Raw genomic sequence first — 19,953 nt, forward strand, 5'->3', positions numbered from 1 at the left:
TAAAACAAGCCACGTGTTACAAAACAACTTTATTTATCCATGTGTTGAGCATTGCTATACTGTATTAAAACATAAATTGGTAAGCCGGTCATAGAAGAAGCAGTCCGTGTAAGAAGCACAGTCTGTGGGTGTTAAATGAAATGGGGTGTGTGTGTGTGTGTGTGTGTGTGTGTGTGTGTGTGCGCGCGCGCGCGCGTGTGTGTTTTACCACTAGAGGGCACTAATGCACCAGAACTGCAAATAACGTAGCATATTGGTATGAAGAGCTTGGATTTACAAACTTAATCCATTTATTCAACTTGAAATCTGATGACAAATTCAGAATTAATTTCAAAGTGACTTCAGTAGTATAATAAGTGCTTAATTCAGTCACAGTAGTAGTAATAGCTGTTGGAATGTTAAAATGCAATAAAAACACCTGTACAAATTCCCTTTCACTCCCCTTCAGTAAAATGGTTCTATTCAATGTATCAAACGTCAGCCTTTATCAAGCATGTAAAAGTTACAAATTACCTTTTGGCTTATGACATTCTTGGCACTTGGACACTTTTACACATTCTAATTACCACATAAGAAAGCTTACCAAACCTCCAAACATGTTACTTTGGCAGCTATGTCTTTTAAGCTACCATGCAAGAAAAAAACACAGTTTATAACAAACCTTTACAGGCAACCTGCTGCAAAAAGCAAATATCGTTTTTATAAATGTCCTCAAAGTGACCCTTGTTCGTCCTTTTTATAAATCAATAGTCTCACTGCAGATGCTCAACGTATCAATTTGTCTGCAAGCACTGATGAACTCCTCCTGCACGGATCGGTCTGCTTCAGATGACATGTCCAGGTCCAGGCTCTCTTGTGAGGCTGCACCCAGCGTATCATAGTGCCTCTGTGGATTCACATTCAACTGGTTGCCACAAGGGGCCATGTGGCCTGTGCCACCTGCCTGGAGAAGCTGGCGAGCATGTCTTTCTGGACTTTGGCAGAGCACCAGTGAGGAGCTCCCAAGAGATGTTCGATAGAGAGAACAGGAGGAAGAACTGTTCCTCCACCGTTCAGGCGATGGACAGCTGGAGGAGGAGGATAGGGAGGGAGACAGTGGATCGCAGACAACATTCTCTTCTTTAGATTGGTCAGTAGTGGGCTGGGGTTCAGAGGACACCTCCACGCAGGAAGAAGTCCGATAAAGGCCGGGGTCTGCTGAGACAGGATCACAGAGGGCATTGCTGGGAAGGGTACAGTGTTTGTTTACGGATAGGTCGCTGCAGTGAAAAGGCCTGGCAGGGCTGAAGAGGCTCATGCTAAAGAGAGCCTCGCTGAAAAGTGCCTCGTCTATGCTGCGACGCAGGTTGATGGGCGAAGGTGGCCGTAGGTCTGTAGTGGAGTCACTGGTTAACGAGGATCCCGCTGATGGTTCTTTGCCTCCTCCATTCTCAGGTTTTCCCGACCCGTGTAAGTCCATATCCAAGTCCAGGTCTCGGTATGCCAAGGCCCGGTTGCTGTGATAGAGGAGGTCCAGGCCGTTCAGACTGCTACCAATCCGCTCATCAATCAGAGTGTAAAGTGGAAGGCTCTCAGTCTCCCCAAGCCCAACCATATCAACGATGGCAAGCTTCTCCTGATGGCTTAGGGTCCACTGGTAGCTCCCAGGCAGGATGGGCGATTTGGATGCCAACAGCTCAGTCCAGCAATTTCCAGCAGCTGGAAGGTGATCTGAACAGTAGACTGGTTGTGCCACCACCAAAGCTAAGGTGAGACAAACCCCAAGCTCACACAATCTACAGCTGAACTGAAAAGTCCACCAAGGCCAGGGGTGGAAGACCTCTTCTCCACCTGCAACACCCATAGCATTGAGGATTGCATATAACTGAAGCCCTGCACAGGCTAAAGAAAACAATGCTGAAAGACAAACTGTTCCGGCTGCACGGTCCCAGTCCCGGCTTTCAGCAAAGGGGCAGCGGTTGTAGCGTTCAGCTGGGGTAGGAGATGTGTTGTTCAGGTGGTAGATGTGTTTTGAATCTGCCCTCACATAGATGTAGAAAACAAAATAGGCAGCGGACAGAAATGTGGCCAGTGCCACAAAGGCTCCACGGGAGATTAGTGAAAGAAAGAGGCAAACAGGAGGCTTCTCATGGTACAGTTTCAGCACTGTCACAGGGCCGAATGCAGCGGCAAAGTGCAGCACAACCAGGCAGGCCAGGAAACACGGTCTCTGGAAGGCTGAGTAGGAGAGCTGCATTCTGGAGCGCATAGAGAGGAGAAGGAAAACCAGACCAAAAGCAGCATTCATGCAGGGAAATGGGGCTTCGTACAGCATCACTGAGGCCTCTGTGGAGGGTAAGCGATCCTGGTGGCCATATGCATCGTACAGGAGTGAGAAAGATCGCGTACTACCAGCAGCTAGGAGGAACAGGCTGACCAATGCGAAGTAGCCACAACCAGATGGACATCGTAGGGGCAAGCAGAGCAGATTGAGCGCTGAGGCTATTGTAAGCATCGCAAAAACACAACCAGCACCATAAACGTGGGCCTCCCAGGCCATGCCCCAAGCTGCCATGGCACTATTCCAGTCGGTGTACAGCGGCACCAACATGGGTGGAGCTGGGATCAGGAAGGGGCTGATTGACTGGTTTGGGGAAGTGTTGTTTTGTGTGGGTTTGATGTATGAGGAGGTTGTCGAGGCCCAGGTCTCTGAGAGGTTGCAGGTCCCCCCGTGTCCTTTATTGCAGTCTGTAAGGAAGGTGTCGTCACTGTCCACTGAGTTGGACATCCAGTCTACAGTGTACAAAGGATAGTGTCGAGTTTCTTTGGGAATATCTGAAAAGAAAGAGGAACTTCAGTTTGACCAAATGTAACTTTGCATTAACTCCTGGTTAAACAACATCTGAATAAGTTAGAAAATGTAGAAAAACTAGGAAATGGCAGTGGCTGTTTTACATTTATTACACTTAAAGCCATGTTAATCTTCAACTGAACAGAGCAATACACAAAAGTATTTAATTGTGTGTGTGCGTGTGTGTGTGTATGTAGTCAGCCCACTCAGAGCCGGTTTCTCTCCCGGTACGAAAGCCATCTTGAGTTTCCATGCTGGTACAGTTAATAATGATTGTGTTGGACATGTTTCAGCACTGTGAAGGAAGTGGTTGTTTGTCAGTCGCTTAGCTTTGAAGACGAAGGAGAAACTGCGTGTATGTGTGTTTGTATGAGCATTACTGAGGCGCCCGCAAAGCTCATCTGAACCATGTGAGTTCATTCACAAATGTAGGTATGATCTGGATGATTCACACAAGATAATACCTCACAGATGGGGTAAAAACCCTTCTCGTGTACTTCTAGTTTCCACATCGCTGAACTTTACATTATGGAGCGTGTCCTTTTCCACAAAACATAACCTTCGCTGTGCTCTTACCATCTTACCACCACAGAAACAAAAGCATATTGAGACCTTTAGTCTAATAAGGGGAACTTAAAGACCTTTCCATGTTATAAAAGGCAGTGAAATGCAGCAGGAGAGAAGCAGCTTCTAATTGCTTCTCTGTCATTTGTGCGCACACACGATCATCAGTCATTTATCAAAGACTATCACTCCTCCGTGAAGAGCCAGGTGCTATAATGGGCCACAGAGGCAGGAACAAATGAACAAGATAAACAGGCAGCGCAGTAACTCGCACAGCAGGGAGGTTTAGTGTACAGTATCATTTTTGTGTGCGACTGGGGGGAAAAAAACGGAAGAAATCGGGTTCAAATACATCTGCGCGGGAAATACATTATATTCAGTGGTAATGTTATGTGCCAGTTTATGTGCAGGCATCAGCACCGCAAAGCCCTAAATCTGTGGGTATAGATTGAAAATGTCTCATTTGTTTCCTAAATAAATTAAAAGGGAAATTCATGTGGTTGCTTTAACTTTAATGTGCTTTGATAGCTTGTATTCTTGTCTTTCCATCCCACCCTGCCCTGGTCACTTAATTCCCTCTTTTGTTATGATTTCCCTTCGACGCCCACCTTCAAAAAAGAGGAAAGTCCCATAGGTGGCTTTGTTCCATTTAAACTGGCACACTTCTCTCGCAAACATCACTATTCTTTGACAGCCCTGAATTGTGTTTTACAAGTTTCTTCTTATGCCTAATGTTTTTGGCCTCTGCTGTCCTTTGCCTCTTTGTCCCAATGCATGCAGGCATCTCCTGCTTCCATTCTGTTTAATGTGCACTTCTGCAGAGTTAAACGGTTGACAGCGTGTCTGCATTTAGCACCAGCAAAATGATGCTGCGAACAGCCCAGAGGATTAATGTAAATGTGGTGTATGTATAAATTGTTCGTGCGTGCCCAGTTTTGGAGTGGTGTGCATCCATTTGCAAGTACTTGTACTGCTGACACTTGGTGTCCTCAAGTACCCCTTTCAAACACAGTCATGCTCTCTTTCTGTCTCAGATCCTCCTGAGTGGCCCAGGATTTTCACAAGTGCTTTAGCGTAAGCCTCAGCACTTCCCTGCTGTCTGCCTGACATTGATAAAGCCTTTGTCGTTTTGTCTCATTCGTCTCCTGACCCCCACAGCTGAGTCACAGTCCACGGTTGTGATGGAAACATCAAGCTCAAGGTAATATGACACCGCTACCAGCAGTCGCTGCATCTTTTACTGTAGTACTAAGCAGTTTTACTTCAGACTTCTTGAGCCGTGATGTGAATATAAGGAAGGTTTTCAGATTATGCCTGACGAATCTACAATAACAAATACCAAAATGCTGTCAAGATGGCTGAACAATGGGTTGCACAGAACTCCCAAAGACTTTTCTCCATTAATGTCAACCTCATAGTGGCTCTAGCACAAATGTCAGGATATGATCATATGGATTTGTTGTCTGAATATTGGTAAAAATAGATGGCATTTCATCTGCAGTAATTGTTATATATATATATATATATATATATATATATATATATATATATATATAATTGATATAATAGTCAGGACCAAACATCTGCTCAGGTGTTTTCATGTTTAATATTCTTCAAAGATAAAACACAGCAGCTTCAAATGTGGTAATTAATAGTAATAAACAGGCACTGAATCCTATGTCATCCTATGAAAACATGTTTTAGTGTGGGAAACATAACTGTAGGTGTTTTGAATGTGGGGGCCACTGATGAGGAAGGCAGGGTTCAGTACAGTGTGATGCAAATGACTTGTCTCTTCATTTGTTTTCTTTCCAGGGCGAGATGACTCAAAGGCCATTGAGTCAGGCTGAGTGGAAAATGTGAAGGGCATTGAACTAGTGCCATGTTTTGCTGCCTCGCTCATGTAAGTAAATGTCATATCTGAGCTTTTGGACTAGACGGGGTTTTGGTATGTGGTGGTGGCTTGAGTGCAAGGACGGATCAGAGCATTACGTTCCGCTGCGTGCTGCTCTGTCATCTGACACATTCCTGTGGGAAGAGTCTCGTACTGGGGAGAGGTGACACATCTACAGACTTCACAGAGTTGGAGCTGGTCAAACTAAGTTATGACCTAATGATGAAATATAGAGAGCTCCTGAATGAAACATTAATATCATTAATTAATAACATTAATTAATTTATTCAGTGGTTGTCGGCATCTTTCTGTTTGAAAGATATATTCTATTTAGCTTTTCTTTCACAGTAGCTGCGGCTATTAGAGGATTATACATTAGATTAATGATTCTCCACAAATCAAAAGCATGATGGAGCCATCTTAAGGCAACTGAGTCAATTATTAATGCAGACTGATAACACACAGTCTTAAAAGAGAAATGAACAGTAATGTGTTGGAAATGGGGAAACCCACATTATACAAGTTGCTTCACAGATAATTTCTTCTGCTTAATTTAACACATACCTTAATTTAGGTCTCGGCTATTTGTGCGCAGTGGCTAAATTTATGTCTTTATTTCTTTAGGTTCTGCCAGTAAATCACGAAGTGCTTCACCTGAACCTGTAGACCAGCTGAGGTAATAAACATGAAGGATTCTTCTAGTGTTGCCCTGTTGCAGCAACTCAACACTTATCTTTAATTAGCTGCATGTTGATGCTGCACCATGAGGTTTAGAGCTCTGCATTTTTTTTTTCATCTTATTGGCTTCATCTTCACTCTGGCTCATCTCAGAAAAAGCATTTTAGTGGAGCGGTGAGATCATGCACAATGAGGAGGAGATGAGAATTTATCTGCTTCCCAAACAGTCTGACATAAGGCCAGAGCACCTGTTCTGTGCCCATTAGAGCAAATATTTATAAATGTACATTTGTTTAGGTTCCCCAGATATTTAGCTGTTGGGGAGGAGCCATTCAGGCGGGAGACAGACTCGTAACACGGTTGTTTCTGTCTCTCACTTACGGCAAACCAAACTGCCGTCTCGTCCCATCAGTAGCAAGTGGCACATTTGACAAGTCTACTTTTGAAAATCACTTGACAACATCTGCTATTCTGGGTGAAGTAATGTGGGTTACGTTTCCTCCTGTGAACTGGGCTTAAATAGGAACGAGACTAATAGACAATAGAAGGGTTGTTTAAATCAGTGGGATGATGATGAATCATTGTTGAAATTGAAAATCTAGCGTTCTGTTTTGCAAATCTAACAGTTGTCTCCAAACTCATCTGTAGTTCATTTCTCTGTGCTACATTGTTGTCCAAATCTATTAAAAACTCAAAACTCAGCTTCACAAATGCTCCAGATAAAGGCGAAGTTGAACATGGATGCTGTAGTTTTGGAATATTTATCTGAGAGACAGTACAGAGAAATGTTTATTTAGCCAGTGGACATTGTTCCCTTTCTCCTCTGTTCTCAGGGGTTTTACAAAATTAAGCTCTAGTGAGTGCTTTTCTTCTCCCTTTGGAAGCAATTAGTAGCTTCAGGCAAAGGATGCAGGGTAATTGTTTCTCCCAGTCCTCTGTCAGATTTACAGACACTGAAACAGCTTCAGGACGGTTTATGAAACAAACAGCATGCAGTCCTCTGGGTTGTTCTTCTAACTCAGCATTGCAGTGCCATCTGAAAACAGATGGGATTTTTTTGAAGCAAGTTACAGCTTGTTTACATCTTAGAGTGTGTTTTCTCACCTGTACTCTGTGGCAGAGATGCTGCTGGCAGCTGAGTGGATTGTGTAGAATTGTCTGCCGCTGCCGTCCCGCCGCCGCCTGGAACTGAAGGAAACAACCCTTCCCCACCGTCTGTAACCTCTGTGCCTGGCAGCGCTGGGAAGACAGATGGAATTTAACCTGTGAGGAATCTCATTGCAATCAGGAATATCACTTAAAGAACATAACGCCGTAGGTTCATGTGAGAAAATCACATAAGTGAGTCTGGAGGCAAATAAAGGTTTAACCCTCTCTGAGGCTTCACACTGCACCAAGTGGATGGACTATATTTCTTAACCCAGTTCTGTCAAATGGATCGACATGTCACCCACTTACTTGTAGCCAGTCATCCATAGCACAGTAGTCTGGCCCTCTATAGTCTAATTACATTGACATCCTTAAGTGTATGTGTGCATGGGAGCATTCACCCTGGTTCCTTACAAATCCAGCATCTTCATAAAGAGCACACAGTGGGGCAAAAAGAAACAGAAAGCAGGACGGCGTAATGACTACATGACTGAGTCACATCATTCCCTTTTCCCTTTGGTACACTCACAAAATATGTTTTCGCAGCCTGTCCCCTGCGCATCTAGGATTTGTGTGTTTTACAGTTAAACAAAGTACAGCGGTTATAAATGAATAATGGGCCAGAACCAGTTGGGAAAAACTGATGAGCTGACTCTGTGATGTAGCAAGGGAAACAAGCTAGAGTGTTGGAATTAATATTAATAAAATACCAAGGCACAAGGCTTGTGGGAGGAATAATGAGTTAGGCAACGCAAGCTACTGTCTTATAATCACGTAAGCCTCAGGTTAATTGTGTGTTTTAAAATTCTCCGATGGAAAAAAAACCCGTTCATTGTTTTATTGCACTGTTCCCCCTCCACACAGCTGGAAGAAGGTGGAGGGTGGTGATCAATGCACATTCCTGAATGTGGGCACATAAAATACTGCAGAGCTGGAATATGGGGAAAGTCAGAGTTAATCCGTTGCTCACACAATTTGAATTATTACAGTTTTTATTTGCATGGGTTTTGCTGAAAACTTGAGACTGTAAGTTCAATTAAGACTAAGAAATTTACTGCAAAAAATAAAGCACGTAAGTTGCCGTGTGTTAGTTTTTTTTCTGTTTCAAAGATAATTATTTGGACACAAGCCAGGCTGCTTTTTACAAGGACAGTAAATAGGTGGAGTCGACCGCTCTCTCACATATAAAGAGAGAAACTCACGTCTTGAGCAGTTCACAGGCAAAATTGACTGATTTACAGCTATATGCAGAATTTGAGGCCAGCGATGAATGGACTCATCATCACCATTTTACTTGACCTGAACAGCATTGTACAGTCTAACTGTACTGTATAACTATATTGTATGATGAGGGTTGTTGTTGTGATGGTGCTGTTGATGACTTTAATGTTATGGCACATGTAAGTTTGTATAATGATATAATATTTACTAGTCATGAAGAATAACCACTATTTAGGTTGTTGCTAATATAATTTGCCTTGGAATTTCTCGCCTTTAATGTTTCTCTACATAGTGGGTCCATCGTAAAAGAAGAATCTCTCTGTGTGTCTGTGAATGGATATAGCTCAGTTTCTTCACATGCGCAGTGAATGAAAGCTCTAATGACTGTTGAGAAGACCTAAGAAGTGGCCTAACGTTTCTGTGGTAATCGTTCACTAGGTGTTGTGGTTCAGACACCCCTCATTATCTCCAACTTCCAGAAATAATAAGGAAAAGAAGATGTTGCACTCCATTACACTGTGCTCAATCTGCATAAGCTCTGGGAGACAATGTGTGGAGGACAGAGTGATAAGGAATAACAGGAATAGATTGGATAGCAGTGCAGCACATTATCAGATGTAATGAAAACTGGATGTCTTAATGTACTTGCACAAAATTGCATCATGTTGCTTCTAATTTGGCCCATTTTCGAGACGGTTACTAAGGGATTTTCTTCCTTCATTACACCCTTAAGACTTGCTTTAACATCAGTCTGCATAAAAGTGAAGAATGATCCACATTGTCTGCTTTTTCTGGGGAGTTCTAGTTCCGATTGAGTGCTGTGAGTCACATCTCAAAATCAAACCCTAACCCTCCTCCTGATATAATTACAACAGCATGAACATAAAATAAATTTAGCGGCCACAGTTTTCCTTTTTTTTAATTAAAGCTATTCTTCCATTTAAGTTCTGCACAGGGACAACACATACTGTATTCATGTCACATGCTTCGCTTGGGAAACCATTTCCATAATCAATTAATCTGTCAATGGCCACGCTTCTGCTGTTTGGCACAGATCTCACATCACAGACAATAAATCCTCACAGGTACTAATGGAATACTGTAGATTAAGAGTCTTGTCTCAGTGTTGTCTATTAGTAGTGCTCGTGTGTGAAAGCAGCGAGGAGGAGAAAAGAAGGTACAGGATGTAGGAGAGGCTTATTACAGAAACAGCTCTCTGAGAAGACCTACAACATTGTGCACTGCAAACACACATCTTATCATCTTCAACCTTTTTTGACCTCTGTCTCCGTTCTCTCTTTTAATAATTGCCCTTGCTATGGTAGAGTGGAATTTGACACAGATGCAGGGCACTGGTGTTTTTTTTTATATACCTCAGAGTGTCCTCAAGGGCAATGTCACAGAGACACTTTCTAGATCAATGAAAGCACTAATGTTTGTGTGGTGAAGATCTTCAGCTAGGCCATGATTCACCCTGTGCAGCTTTAAAATATATTACAGTGCACAGACAGACTGTTCACATTGGGATAATGTATGATAATGCAGAGGAGCTACGCTCCCATTTTTGTATTAGTTTCCTCAGATGTCCTTTGACAAGGGGGGACCCGTTTAGAGGCCTATGTAGTGCAATAAGCAGGCTGCTTTGTTGGTTTTTCATCATTCTTGGATAATCACAAGCTCCTGTCCTCTCTGTCAGGACATTTGTGAGTGAGCCTTCACTTCTGCCCATGGAAAATAAAATAAAATAAAAATGACAGGGATTTGTGCGGAGGCAAAATAACTGCAAAGGAGGAGGTGAGCAGGAAGGGAGGGAGGTATGGAAAGAGTCTAAATGGCAAGCCATGTTCAGAATCCATGAACAGCGGCTGGCGAGCAGACGGTCCCAGAGGAGAGGTGGTGGTTTCGCTGAGTGTGCGCTTGGAATAGTGATACACAACAACAGCAGCTCTCCCCACCCATGCCAAGAACCCCCACCCTCCCCAAACAACCTCCAAAACACACCCAAGCCTGTGTTTCCTCTCTTCTGCCACACAGCTGAAAACAAGTGCAGACAAAACATAACATCCATCTTTCACAGCAGGCAGCAGTGGAACTGTGGAAAGATTACATTCTTGTGAAACTGGAAACATTACATTCTTGTGAAACTGGAAACATTACATTCCAACCTTCCAAAATGTGTGTGTGTGTGTGTGTGTGTGTGTGTGTGTGTGTGTGTGTGTGTGTGTGTGTGTGTGTGTGTGTGTGTGTGTGTGTGTGTGTGTGTGTCTCATAATAGACAATATTACATTTTGATGTTGATTGCTGTTTCAAATTGTTCAGTTTTAAGATCCCTTTAGTTGCTGTTTGGACTTTTTGATGGTATAAAACGTGGGAATGCTTTAAAGTGTTCAGATAAAATACAATTCTGTTAGAAAATTCTGTTATGTGAAGCAGTACAGAAATTTTTTTTATAAACTGTAAGAAATCGAATGCGGTTGGAACACTAACATAAGGATTTTTATCCTAAAGGGCAAATTCACCAAATTCAACGAGGAGCAAATGTGTAAACAAAAAGTATTTCATCATTAGTACTGCATTTTTTTAAACCAAATAGATGCATTATTAAATGTTGTGTCTGAATTAGATTCAAATTTAAAAATAAAAAGACTTTTATTTATTTTTATTTGATCAGCTGGCAGCAGTAGCTAATTGATACAGTTATGTACAAACCAAGAATCATGATGCCCTGCACAAGCTATATACCAACACAGTAATGCTTTTCTCAGGTGTACACCAAACCTCCCTGGGTGCGAATAATCAACTCACCATTTTCTGACCCGGCTTTTGACACTACATGATGAATGTGTCTGTTCTCGGAGGAGGACCTTCCCCAAAAAACTCATTAAGCATACAGACACAAGTCAGCCACCGGTGCAGGGGGATGGGTCGTGGAAAAGCAGAGGAAGAAGGTAATGGTTCAGTGTTGGGTCGGAATCCTTTCTTTTTAATGTGCAGAAAGAAGACCTCTACTAAACAGCGTTCAATCAGTGCTGTTTTCTTCCATTTTCTGAGGTAATTGTGCAACAATGGAGTTTGATAGGTACTTTAGATGTTATGATAGACTATTAACAGGATAGTTAAATATTTGTTTTTACAGGACAGTATAAATTACCCACTGGTTGTGATTGTGAAAGCCAAAATAAACTTAAGGGTATAAATGTGTCCATTAAACAGGACCACATGACTCTAAAAACTAACCACCACACAACCGATTGCAAAACAGATTCATTCTCCTTTGTTCAAAGTCGGGGGGGAAACAAGCATTGGAAACACAATAGAGATGTGGTACACAGATCAAACTTAGATTACAAGTTCCATTTCTGCGGGCTGCCATTGTACAGTTCAACTGTTCAAAAGATCTGTAGCTTGAGCTATAGTCCATGCAACCACTACTGAGTAATACCACATTATATCAGAAGATCTTAAGATTGTCTATAAGCATAGTCAACATAAAATACACATAACTCAACAGTCCACTCATGTTTATGTTGTTTCCAGATTGTATGTTCTGAGCGTTAAACAGGATCTGGATTTATGTTGATGTTGGACGTCTGAGTGCTGACCATGTCAGCGATCGAACTGTCTGCAGCCTTTTGACAGCCATCAATTGAACACTTAAGACCTGCCTACACATGATTGATTACATCCATTGAGTCTGTCCAGTTATTATTGATTCGGTTAACTTTGCTTACCTTCTGTTATTGATGTGTAAATCCTTGGGCTCTGGCTTGTGCTTGTTACAGATTCCAGCACAAGTTTGTGATCGATCCCAACGACAGTCATGATTGAGCCTGGCCCTTCCATCGTGGGCCCCGACCTGGTCTCAGGGAAGCTCAAGTCAGCTTCACTCTGACTTGGGTAAGTAGCTGATATAGTGGCCTCACCAAATTGGAGGGTAACACTCGGGTCTTGTGGTTTTGTGACAAATGTGTTTTCTAAGAACGTAGTGGGTTCAGCATGCCCCAGAGGGTATCTCCTGGTCAGTGTGGTCCACACCAGTCCTGGGGTTGTTGTCGTTGTTTGTGGTGCTGCCTGTGTCAGCGCAGTGGGAACTGTAGTTTCAGGTGTTGTCGTCAAAAAGACCTCTTCTGTAGAGGTTTTAGCAGTGTGTTCCCTCGGGAGGTGACGTACAGTGGAAGCCATGCTGGGTCCTGCTGCCTGAGCAGTGTCCCATGGTGGGTGGCTATGTGTTGCATTTTGTTCAGGAGCATTCGTGCTGGTGGGACTGTTGGTGAACAGAGTGTTTGTGATAGCACTGCTTGTGTGAGAGTAGGAGTTTGAAACAAGAGTATCTTTGTCGCTCTGCGCTTTGCTGCTGTGTGGAGAATCTGATGTCCCTGTGGGAGGGGAACCCGTTCTTATCTTTGTCACACTAGTTAGGAGCCCCTGAGTCGAAGTGGTGGGTTTTTGAGACACTTCAGAATTGGTCCCTTCCCCTGAACCTGAGTCTTGCGATGGATCAGTTGGCTTTGTCGGCCCCTTGACAGTCGTGTTCGGTGCAGCAGCCTCATTGTTACGGTTTGAGCTCCACAGTTTGGGGACATAGGATGAAAGTTTGGTCCAGGAAGGGAGATTCAGCTGAGGCACTTTCCAAATCGAACTTGTTTTTTTTTCAGGTGATGATGTTGATCCCCACACTGCCTCTTCATCGGCGACAGCCTGCTTGTGAAGTAGCAGGAAACACCAGAAGCAGAGCATCGAGGTTCGGTGGAGGCGAGGCATGCTGTCGACAGGGGCGCACGGGTCAGTCACATGTTGTTCTCCATCGTCCTGCTCCCCGAGGCAGTAACGGCTGGCACTGTGGCAAAATGGCCTAAAAGACAAGAACACGCAGGACACTGAGTGACACACTTTTCATTCGCTCTTGTGCAGCTATATTTCAGTTGACGGAAACTTGATAGACGTGTTCATTTTTCTTTTTTAGAAGGTCAAGCTTCATTTCCTCAGAGTGCAACCAGCTTTTCAGCCAGACTCTAAAGTAAATCGAGTATATAATCTATGCCACCCTTAAAAAACATGTCCCTTGCCCCAAATCACAACAAGAACTTAAGTATTATAGAAATCCTGCAATTAGTGGTGTCTCGTTAGATGTGTGGGTCAGTATTCCTGTCATGCTGTGTCGCTGTGGTGCAGCACCTACATGGACTGACCAGTTAGAGAAAGAAACTTCCATCCATATGTATCCCATTCAAAAAGGGGTGCTCAAGTAATAATGTGTGTAAGAGTTGGGCTAGTGAGGGGTGGGAGGTAGTGAAAAATTAGGGTTCAGGTTGCCAGCGTAACAATAGAAGGACCCCTTTTTCTTTTGTAGAGCGCAGAATGGTTCAAAGTCACTGGCTTGTTGCCTCAGTGAAAAGACTGGAGCACCGAAGGAATTTCCTCCACGAGAACACAACGCGTATGTTTCATCCGTATTTAACTCCCCCTCGGCTCCCCCGCCCCACCCCTCACCCCTAGCTTTAGTCTCTTTCAATCTCAGATTTATTTGTTCTTTAAAGTGGAGGGAGAAAGATCGGTTTGTGTGGGGGTGAAATAAAACGTCTACATTCACAGAGAAATCCCCTTTTTTCTATGATCCATGCCTGTTCCATCTACTAGGCCCTCGTTGGCTCCTTGTACATACAAATAAGATCTATCAGCCACCCTAAGAATTTCAAGCTTGTTCTCCCAGATCGTAAGAGCAGGGACTTGACCCCTTAACTTGGCCTGTCTGTTCCCACCTGCAGTGGGATAAAAACCAGCCTGGATACGAACACATAAGATATGAAGACTGACTACCAGAGGGGTCCAACACAGAGCTTCCCACACGCTCGCAAATGAAAATCAATTTCCAATGAGGTGAAGTTTTTTTTAGATGCCTATCTGCTCAGGTTTGCACCAAACAATCCACACCTGCTCACATTTCATACGTGCAGAGATCTGATCAGAGCTGAATTTGGATCTCTGTGTGCTAGTGCAATTGTGTTTTTGTCCACCCTCATGTACTGTTCCGTAGTAGGTACAAACACACACACACACACACACTTAATTGGTTTCTCCAAGAACTTTTAGCAGTGAGGATTGCAGAAAAGCCAATAAAATATAGAATGCAGCCTGTAAAGAAAAGGGGAAACTGTCTTGTTGCATAATTACATAAAATGTTTGTGTGTATTGAAAACTTTTGAATCCTTGTGCAAATTACCTTCTATACTTGAGTGCATTTTCGTTGATTTGATACCTAACTAATCAATTATGTATTTAGACAGCAGGGGATATGTATAATTCATTTTGTCTAACATTCTCACGTTTCACAGTATCACTTTCATTCTGTATCACTCGTGGGTTCAAATGAATCTGATGAAAAGCACAAAATGTTTACTTCATGTCACAGTAGCTCCTTGTTTTATTCACTGTATCTCCATGTTTTACAGTACGTATAAGAGGACAATCTCTGATTTATCTCCTGTTTTAAAACACCACCACAATTTCATTTCTTTCCCGCCCCTAAAACAAATAGAAGACATTTCATTTTCTTTATTTGATTTTATTAAACTACAGCAGATGGCATTTTGCTATCAGCTGACTCATCCTGTCATAGCAGACATGCAAACATAATTTCTGCAACTTAATTTTAGGACTTTTAGGTGCTTGCTGCAGTCAGAATTGACACAGATGAGAGCAGTGAGAAGGAATTAAAAATGTCAAAGTTGTCAGCCAAAAAACAAATAATTCAGTGAGCTGGAAAATACGAAAGTGCCAATTATGGAATGGCAGAGTAGAGAGATCATTGTTTGTTAGTTGGATATTATGAGTAACCAATTTAACATACACATAATTATGTGATCTATTACTAAATATATACATATATGTGTGTGTGTGTGTGTGTGTGTGTGTGTATTGGTAATAGAGGCTCTAACATGCAGGACAAACAATTATACCTTAAAAAGTGACGTAGAGCCAGCGTTCAGTCATGACTAGTTGGAAGTGCCTCTTCGAAGAACTGCTTTCATCAACCAGGAAACTAGCAATTACTAATGCCTGATTTGCTAGGCACTAATTAATACAATCGAATTCAATTCTTTGCTCTCATAAACAGTGGGCTTCTGATTTTTTCGTCACCACATCAAATCCATGCTTGTTAGTGAAGGCATTGTTTGGTTTGACGGGCCGCAGAGCAAGTGGAAAGGGACTATAAAAAGTGTCTGTTGGGAATTTACAAGTCCCCTTTATTATTTTGTTGGTGTTTTGTCTCACTGCGCCTGACAAAGACATGAGGCCTGGAACTGTAGTGTGCTCAATGAAGCTCGATGGACCAGAGATAGCGAGACAGAAAGTGAACCAGCAAAGAAGGAAACAGAGGAAAGGACAAGGGCACAGGAGAGAATTGAAAGACAAAAAATGACAAAACCGCCATATTGACATTCAGTTGTGACATTCCTGCAGGAGACTAAACTCCGCAGCAATCTCCATATGTTCACTTTAGTTTGTTGCCAGAGCTGCTTTCATTAACTCTGTAAACAGAGTTCTGTCTTTCAGTGTGTGTGTGCGTGTGTGTGTGTGCGTGTGTTCATAAGCAGCCTCCACTTAAACTCTTCTCTCAGGACCATCAGCCATCCTAATCTCAGTGAAGCTTTAACCTGCCTGTACCATATTTCTCCATGGAAAAATTCCATGTACTAAATTATTCTGACGGCAGAATTACGGCGGTGAATTGCAGTATTTGTGTTCAATGAGATCATAGTAAAGCCACAAAGTAATAAAACCAACCAGCAAAAGAAAGATAAAGAGAGAAGCACAGTGTCTGGGAACGGAAAGAGCCAGCTACAAAGACACAAGTGAAGGGGAAACATTAGTGTATTAGCGGTGTTTGGATGATTGAAATGGAGAGGCCTTACGCTGAGCGGACTCCCAAATAGAGATGAATTGACTGTGGCCAATGTCATTGCTATTTAACTAACCTGCTATAAGCACAGTGAGGCCTGAGGATCAATGACACAGTCCAGCATAATGGAGTAATTTACCTCCCTGCTAATGCCTACTGTTGTGGGTGAGTTTTTTCATTCCGCAGTGTGGGTGTGCATATTTACAAGCGCCAGTTTTCACCCTAGTATTATTCCCATGGGTATGTGTAGGTGCACTCGCATGTGAGAGTGTATTTACATGTGCATCCTCCTACGTGCTGTATTTTCGCTTGCAGCTCTTTAACATCTACAGTATCTACCATCTGAGGAGTTAACATACAGCTTTTTCCTGTTGTCCTCTCCTGACTTTGACACTACACAGGGATGTCAATACTGCTCTGATTTAATCTGATTGGCCACTTTACAGCAGTAGGCATTTGTTCTGTCTGACACTTTATGAAGCCCCACATCCATGTGTCAGTCTATACAGCGGTTGCCATAATGGGCATATAAAATCAATATGACAAATCAGTGGAAAGAAATGTAAAGTACATTTATATGTGCCGATAATCATATCAGCATGATCCAAACACACACACACTACAGTTTGTTTTACTTTTCATTGTAATTCACCATGTTAAATAAAAACTATGTTGCGCTCAGAGTTCTCTTTAACACTTACTACACATTAAATGCTCTGTCATCATTGCAAATCAAAAGGAATCCATCATATTATAGATAGCAAAGGAATTTGTAAAGAATCATACTTTCATAGAATGCAATGTTTTGCATGTACGCACTGACACTGATTCTCATTCTTCTCATGACTCTTCCACTTAAAGGAACAGTCCAACATTTTGGTGAATACACTTGATCTTTCGCAAAGAGTTAAAGGTAAACCTCAGTATCTTTCTCCTGCTGTGTCATCCTACTAAGCTAACAGGCTCCTATGACCTGCAGCACAGCATAAAGCCAGGTGGAATCAGCTAATCTGGCTCTGTCAACTAATGGTGACCACAACAGTCATGTGTGTAATCCTGCATTCAAACCACAGTGGTGTTTATACAGGGTTGCAATTCAACCCAAATGTGTGTGTCTTACTTTAATACACACATTTGTTTTTCATCATACTTTAGTTCAGCACCTGATTTCTCCTGTGAACTTGTACTAAACTGCATTGTGAGGGACAGATTCACAAACGGAAATGGTGCAACACGTTCAATTCAATAGTCGCGGGACAATGTTGACCCAAATGAAAGTGGGCAAGAATAACCAAGCCCATTGTCCAAAGAAGCAGCATCACAGACAGGATTCGAGCAGCTTACGTATGTCTTGTTGGCTTTACAGCCAAACAACATCCTGAGTCCCTCTATTTACACACAAGATCAGTCCCTTGCTATTCTTATCTGTGGAGTTCCCTTTGAAATGCCATCTCACAAATCTAAATTGCACATGTAGAATTTCCTCTCAGAACATTAGCACAACAGTTGATGACACGTTATCTGGACTTTACATTCATCTGTGAAACCTGTTGATTCACTCAAATGTCATGTTTCCCTTTTCTCAAATGAGTTTGACTATCTGAATATCTTCCACCCCTCACTTTAATCCCTTTGTTAAACATATTCCCCAAGATTGAAAAAGACTACATGTTATGGCCGTAGGCTGATGGTGGCCCCAGGACTGATGAATTCAGCGAACTTGCAGATTATACACGGGGCTCCCAAACACAGGCGTTCCAACCGGCTGCCTTTGCTATGGTGACAGCTGAAGCCAAAGACGTCTCGCTAATCCCGGGATTTAAGCACCTTTTAGACTCCACTGTTCTGCTTTTAGGAGTGTGCTGCACTCTCATGCAAATGAGCAATCACACACACACACACACACACACACACACACACACACACACACACACACACACACACACACACACACACACACACACACACACACACACACACACAGACACAAGCTATCCTTACAAGAGCATTTGCTGTTTTGCTCAACAACACACACATACACTCATGTAATCTGCATTAAATTTTACATGAACATGTTTAATACAAAATCTGCATGAATATTATTCATAACAACACATGTGCACTAATCTGTACCTAGATGACACACACATGCAGTATACATACACCCACCAACATATAGCATACATTGTTTACTTGCCTACAGATTTACCACTAAATGACTTTCCAAACACCTTAATCCTGATTGTGAACACACCAAGATCAGCCACATACCTTTTGCATGTGTTTAATAAAATCCTGTATGTTTATAGGTTCCAGTGGGTTTACCTAGCTGCAGCTAGAGTGCTTGTGTCTCAGCGTGTAACAGCATGCATAAGGAACTGAGACCCACTCATCCGTTATTCCTGGATACAGCTGATTAATGGACACACACGGAGAGCGAGTGAGAGGTACAGTTACTATGTGTGTATGCGTATGAAATCACATCAGCTGCCTACCTGCAGGTATATGGAGGAGGATGAGGAATCCACAGCCAGTGTCGTGTGTGCTGCAGGAGAGACCGTCCTTCTGAGCCAGTGTAGGTTTGTCTGTGTGGAATTGAGTTCCAGTCTCACTGCCTCCCTCCCACTCTCACTCTCTCTCTCTCTCTCTCCCACTCTCTCTCTCTCTCTCTCTCTCTCTCTCTCTCTCTCTCTCTCTCTGTCTCTTACCATTTGTCTCTAGCTCTCTCGCCCACTGCATCAGTATACCGCTATGTGTCTCCGATCACAATGCCTGTGGTCACACCTCACTGGACAAATTGTTCATTAGCAGAGATCCCCAAGTTCCTGTGGACACAGGGAAACACAGTTGGCCATCAGAGTGCAATGGCTTATCCAAATTCACATGCTCTATATGTCATGCATAGCCCAGTTCATGGAAAATTACATGGCTTACATTTATATCATAATTATTTCCAATCTATTACAACTTGCCTTGTTTCATAATTTTGACCATTAATTACATCGCTCACAAACAACAACGGACTCACCAAGGTAACTGGGACAGTACTTCAAATGGCAAAAGGACACAAACAAGCCAGATTTCAGGTACAATTTAAGTACCCAATGTAAGTCCCTAATAATCACTCTTTGCCCAGAAAATATTTGGTATAAATATAACTAAGTATGAACTTAGTTTTTGAATTGTGATGAGGCCAACTGACCTCCTGTTTTGATGCATTCCTGGATCTTTATGGTCTGAATGACAAGCCAAACCTTAGCCCTACTTCACTGTTCAACACTAGCATTTTTAAGTCTAATGAAACATCTGGAGGATATAATATTGTGGTTATGAATCACAAAATTTGTGCTGACTAAAATACTTGGTTAAGTGAGTAATCGTGGTTATGGTCAGGACCAGCAAGTGTCAATGAAAAACCAGGTTCGCTGCCATGTATCCCCAACAGGGTAAGACAGATTCAACAGGAACAGTGGAAAGTGGAGAAAGATATAACTTCATGCAAAACTTGACTAATGCCGCTACAGCCAGATATGAGCAAATCAGGAAGCGTCTCGATTCCAACGGAAGCTAAAGCAGAGAGTCACTTTAAATCCCAAAGTGCAAGGACTTTGAATAAAAGTGTGGAAAAAGGGGATTGCTGCATGGTTTTCTGATTATTAATGCTAATGGTTTGTAATGTAAGTTACCGCAATAGAAAAAAAAACAAGAATAACTTAA

General features: G+C 42.5%; 1 protein-coding gene and 1 long non-coding RNA gene across 2 annotated transcripts; one reads left to right on the top strand and one right to left on the bottom strand.

The window, feature by feature from the left end:
- Positions 1-14: 14 nt before the first annotated feature.
- On the bottom strand, positions 15-18,871 carry prrt4b (proline rich transmembrane protein 4b). Its single transcript, XM_067490053.1, has 4 exons — positions 18,732-18,871; positions 12,068-13,188; positions 7,071-7,205; positions 15-2,814 (listed from the first exon to the last, which is right to left on the bottom strand). Exons 2-4 carry the CDS (start codon positions 13,095-13,097, stop codon positions 737-739), a joined length of 3,243 nt encoding a protein of 1,080 aa, XP_067346154.1. The 5' UTR covers positions 13,098-13,188; positions 18,732-18,871; the 3' UTR covers positions 15-736.
- Positions 4,456-7,196, top strand: LOC137106575 (uncharacterized). Its single transcript, XR_010911974.1, has 4 exons — positions 4,456-4,595; positions 5,210-5,297; positions 5,913-5,964; positions 7,087-7,196. It is a non-coding gene; the product is annotated as an uncharacterized lncRNA (long non-coding RNA).
- Positions 18,872-19,953: the final 1,082 nt, after the last annotated feature.

This window comes from Channa argus, chromosome 21 (assembly GCF_033026475.1).
Source record: "Channa argus isolate prfri chromosome 21, Channa argus male v1.0, whole genome shotgun sequence".
NCBI classification, from domain to species: domain Eukaryota; kingdom Metazoa; phylum Chordata; class Actinopteri; order Anabantiformes; family Channidae; genus Channa; species Channa argus.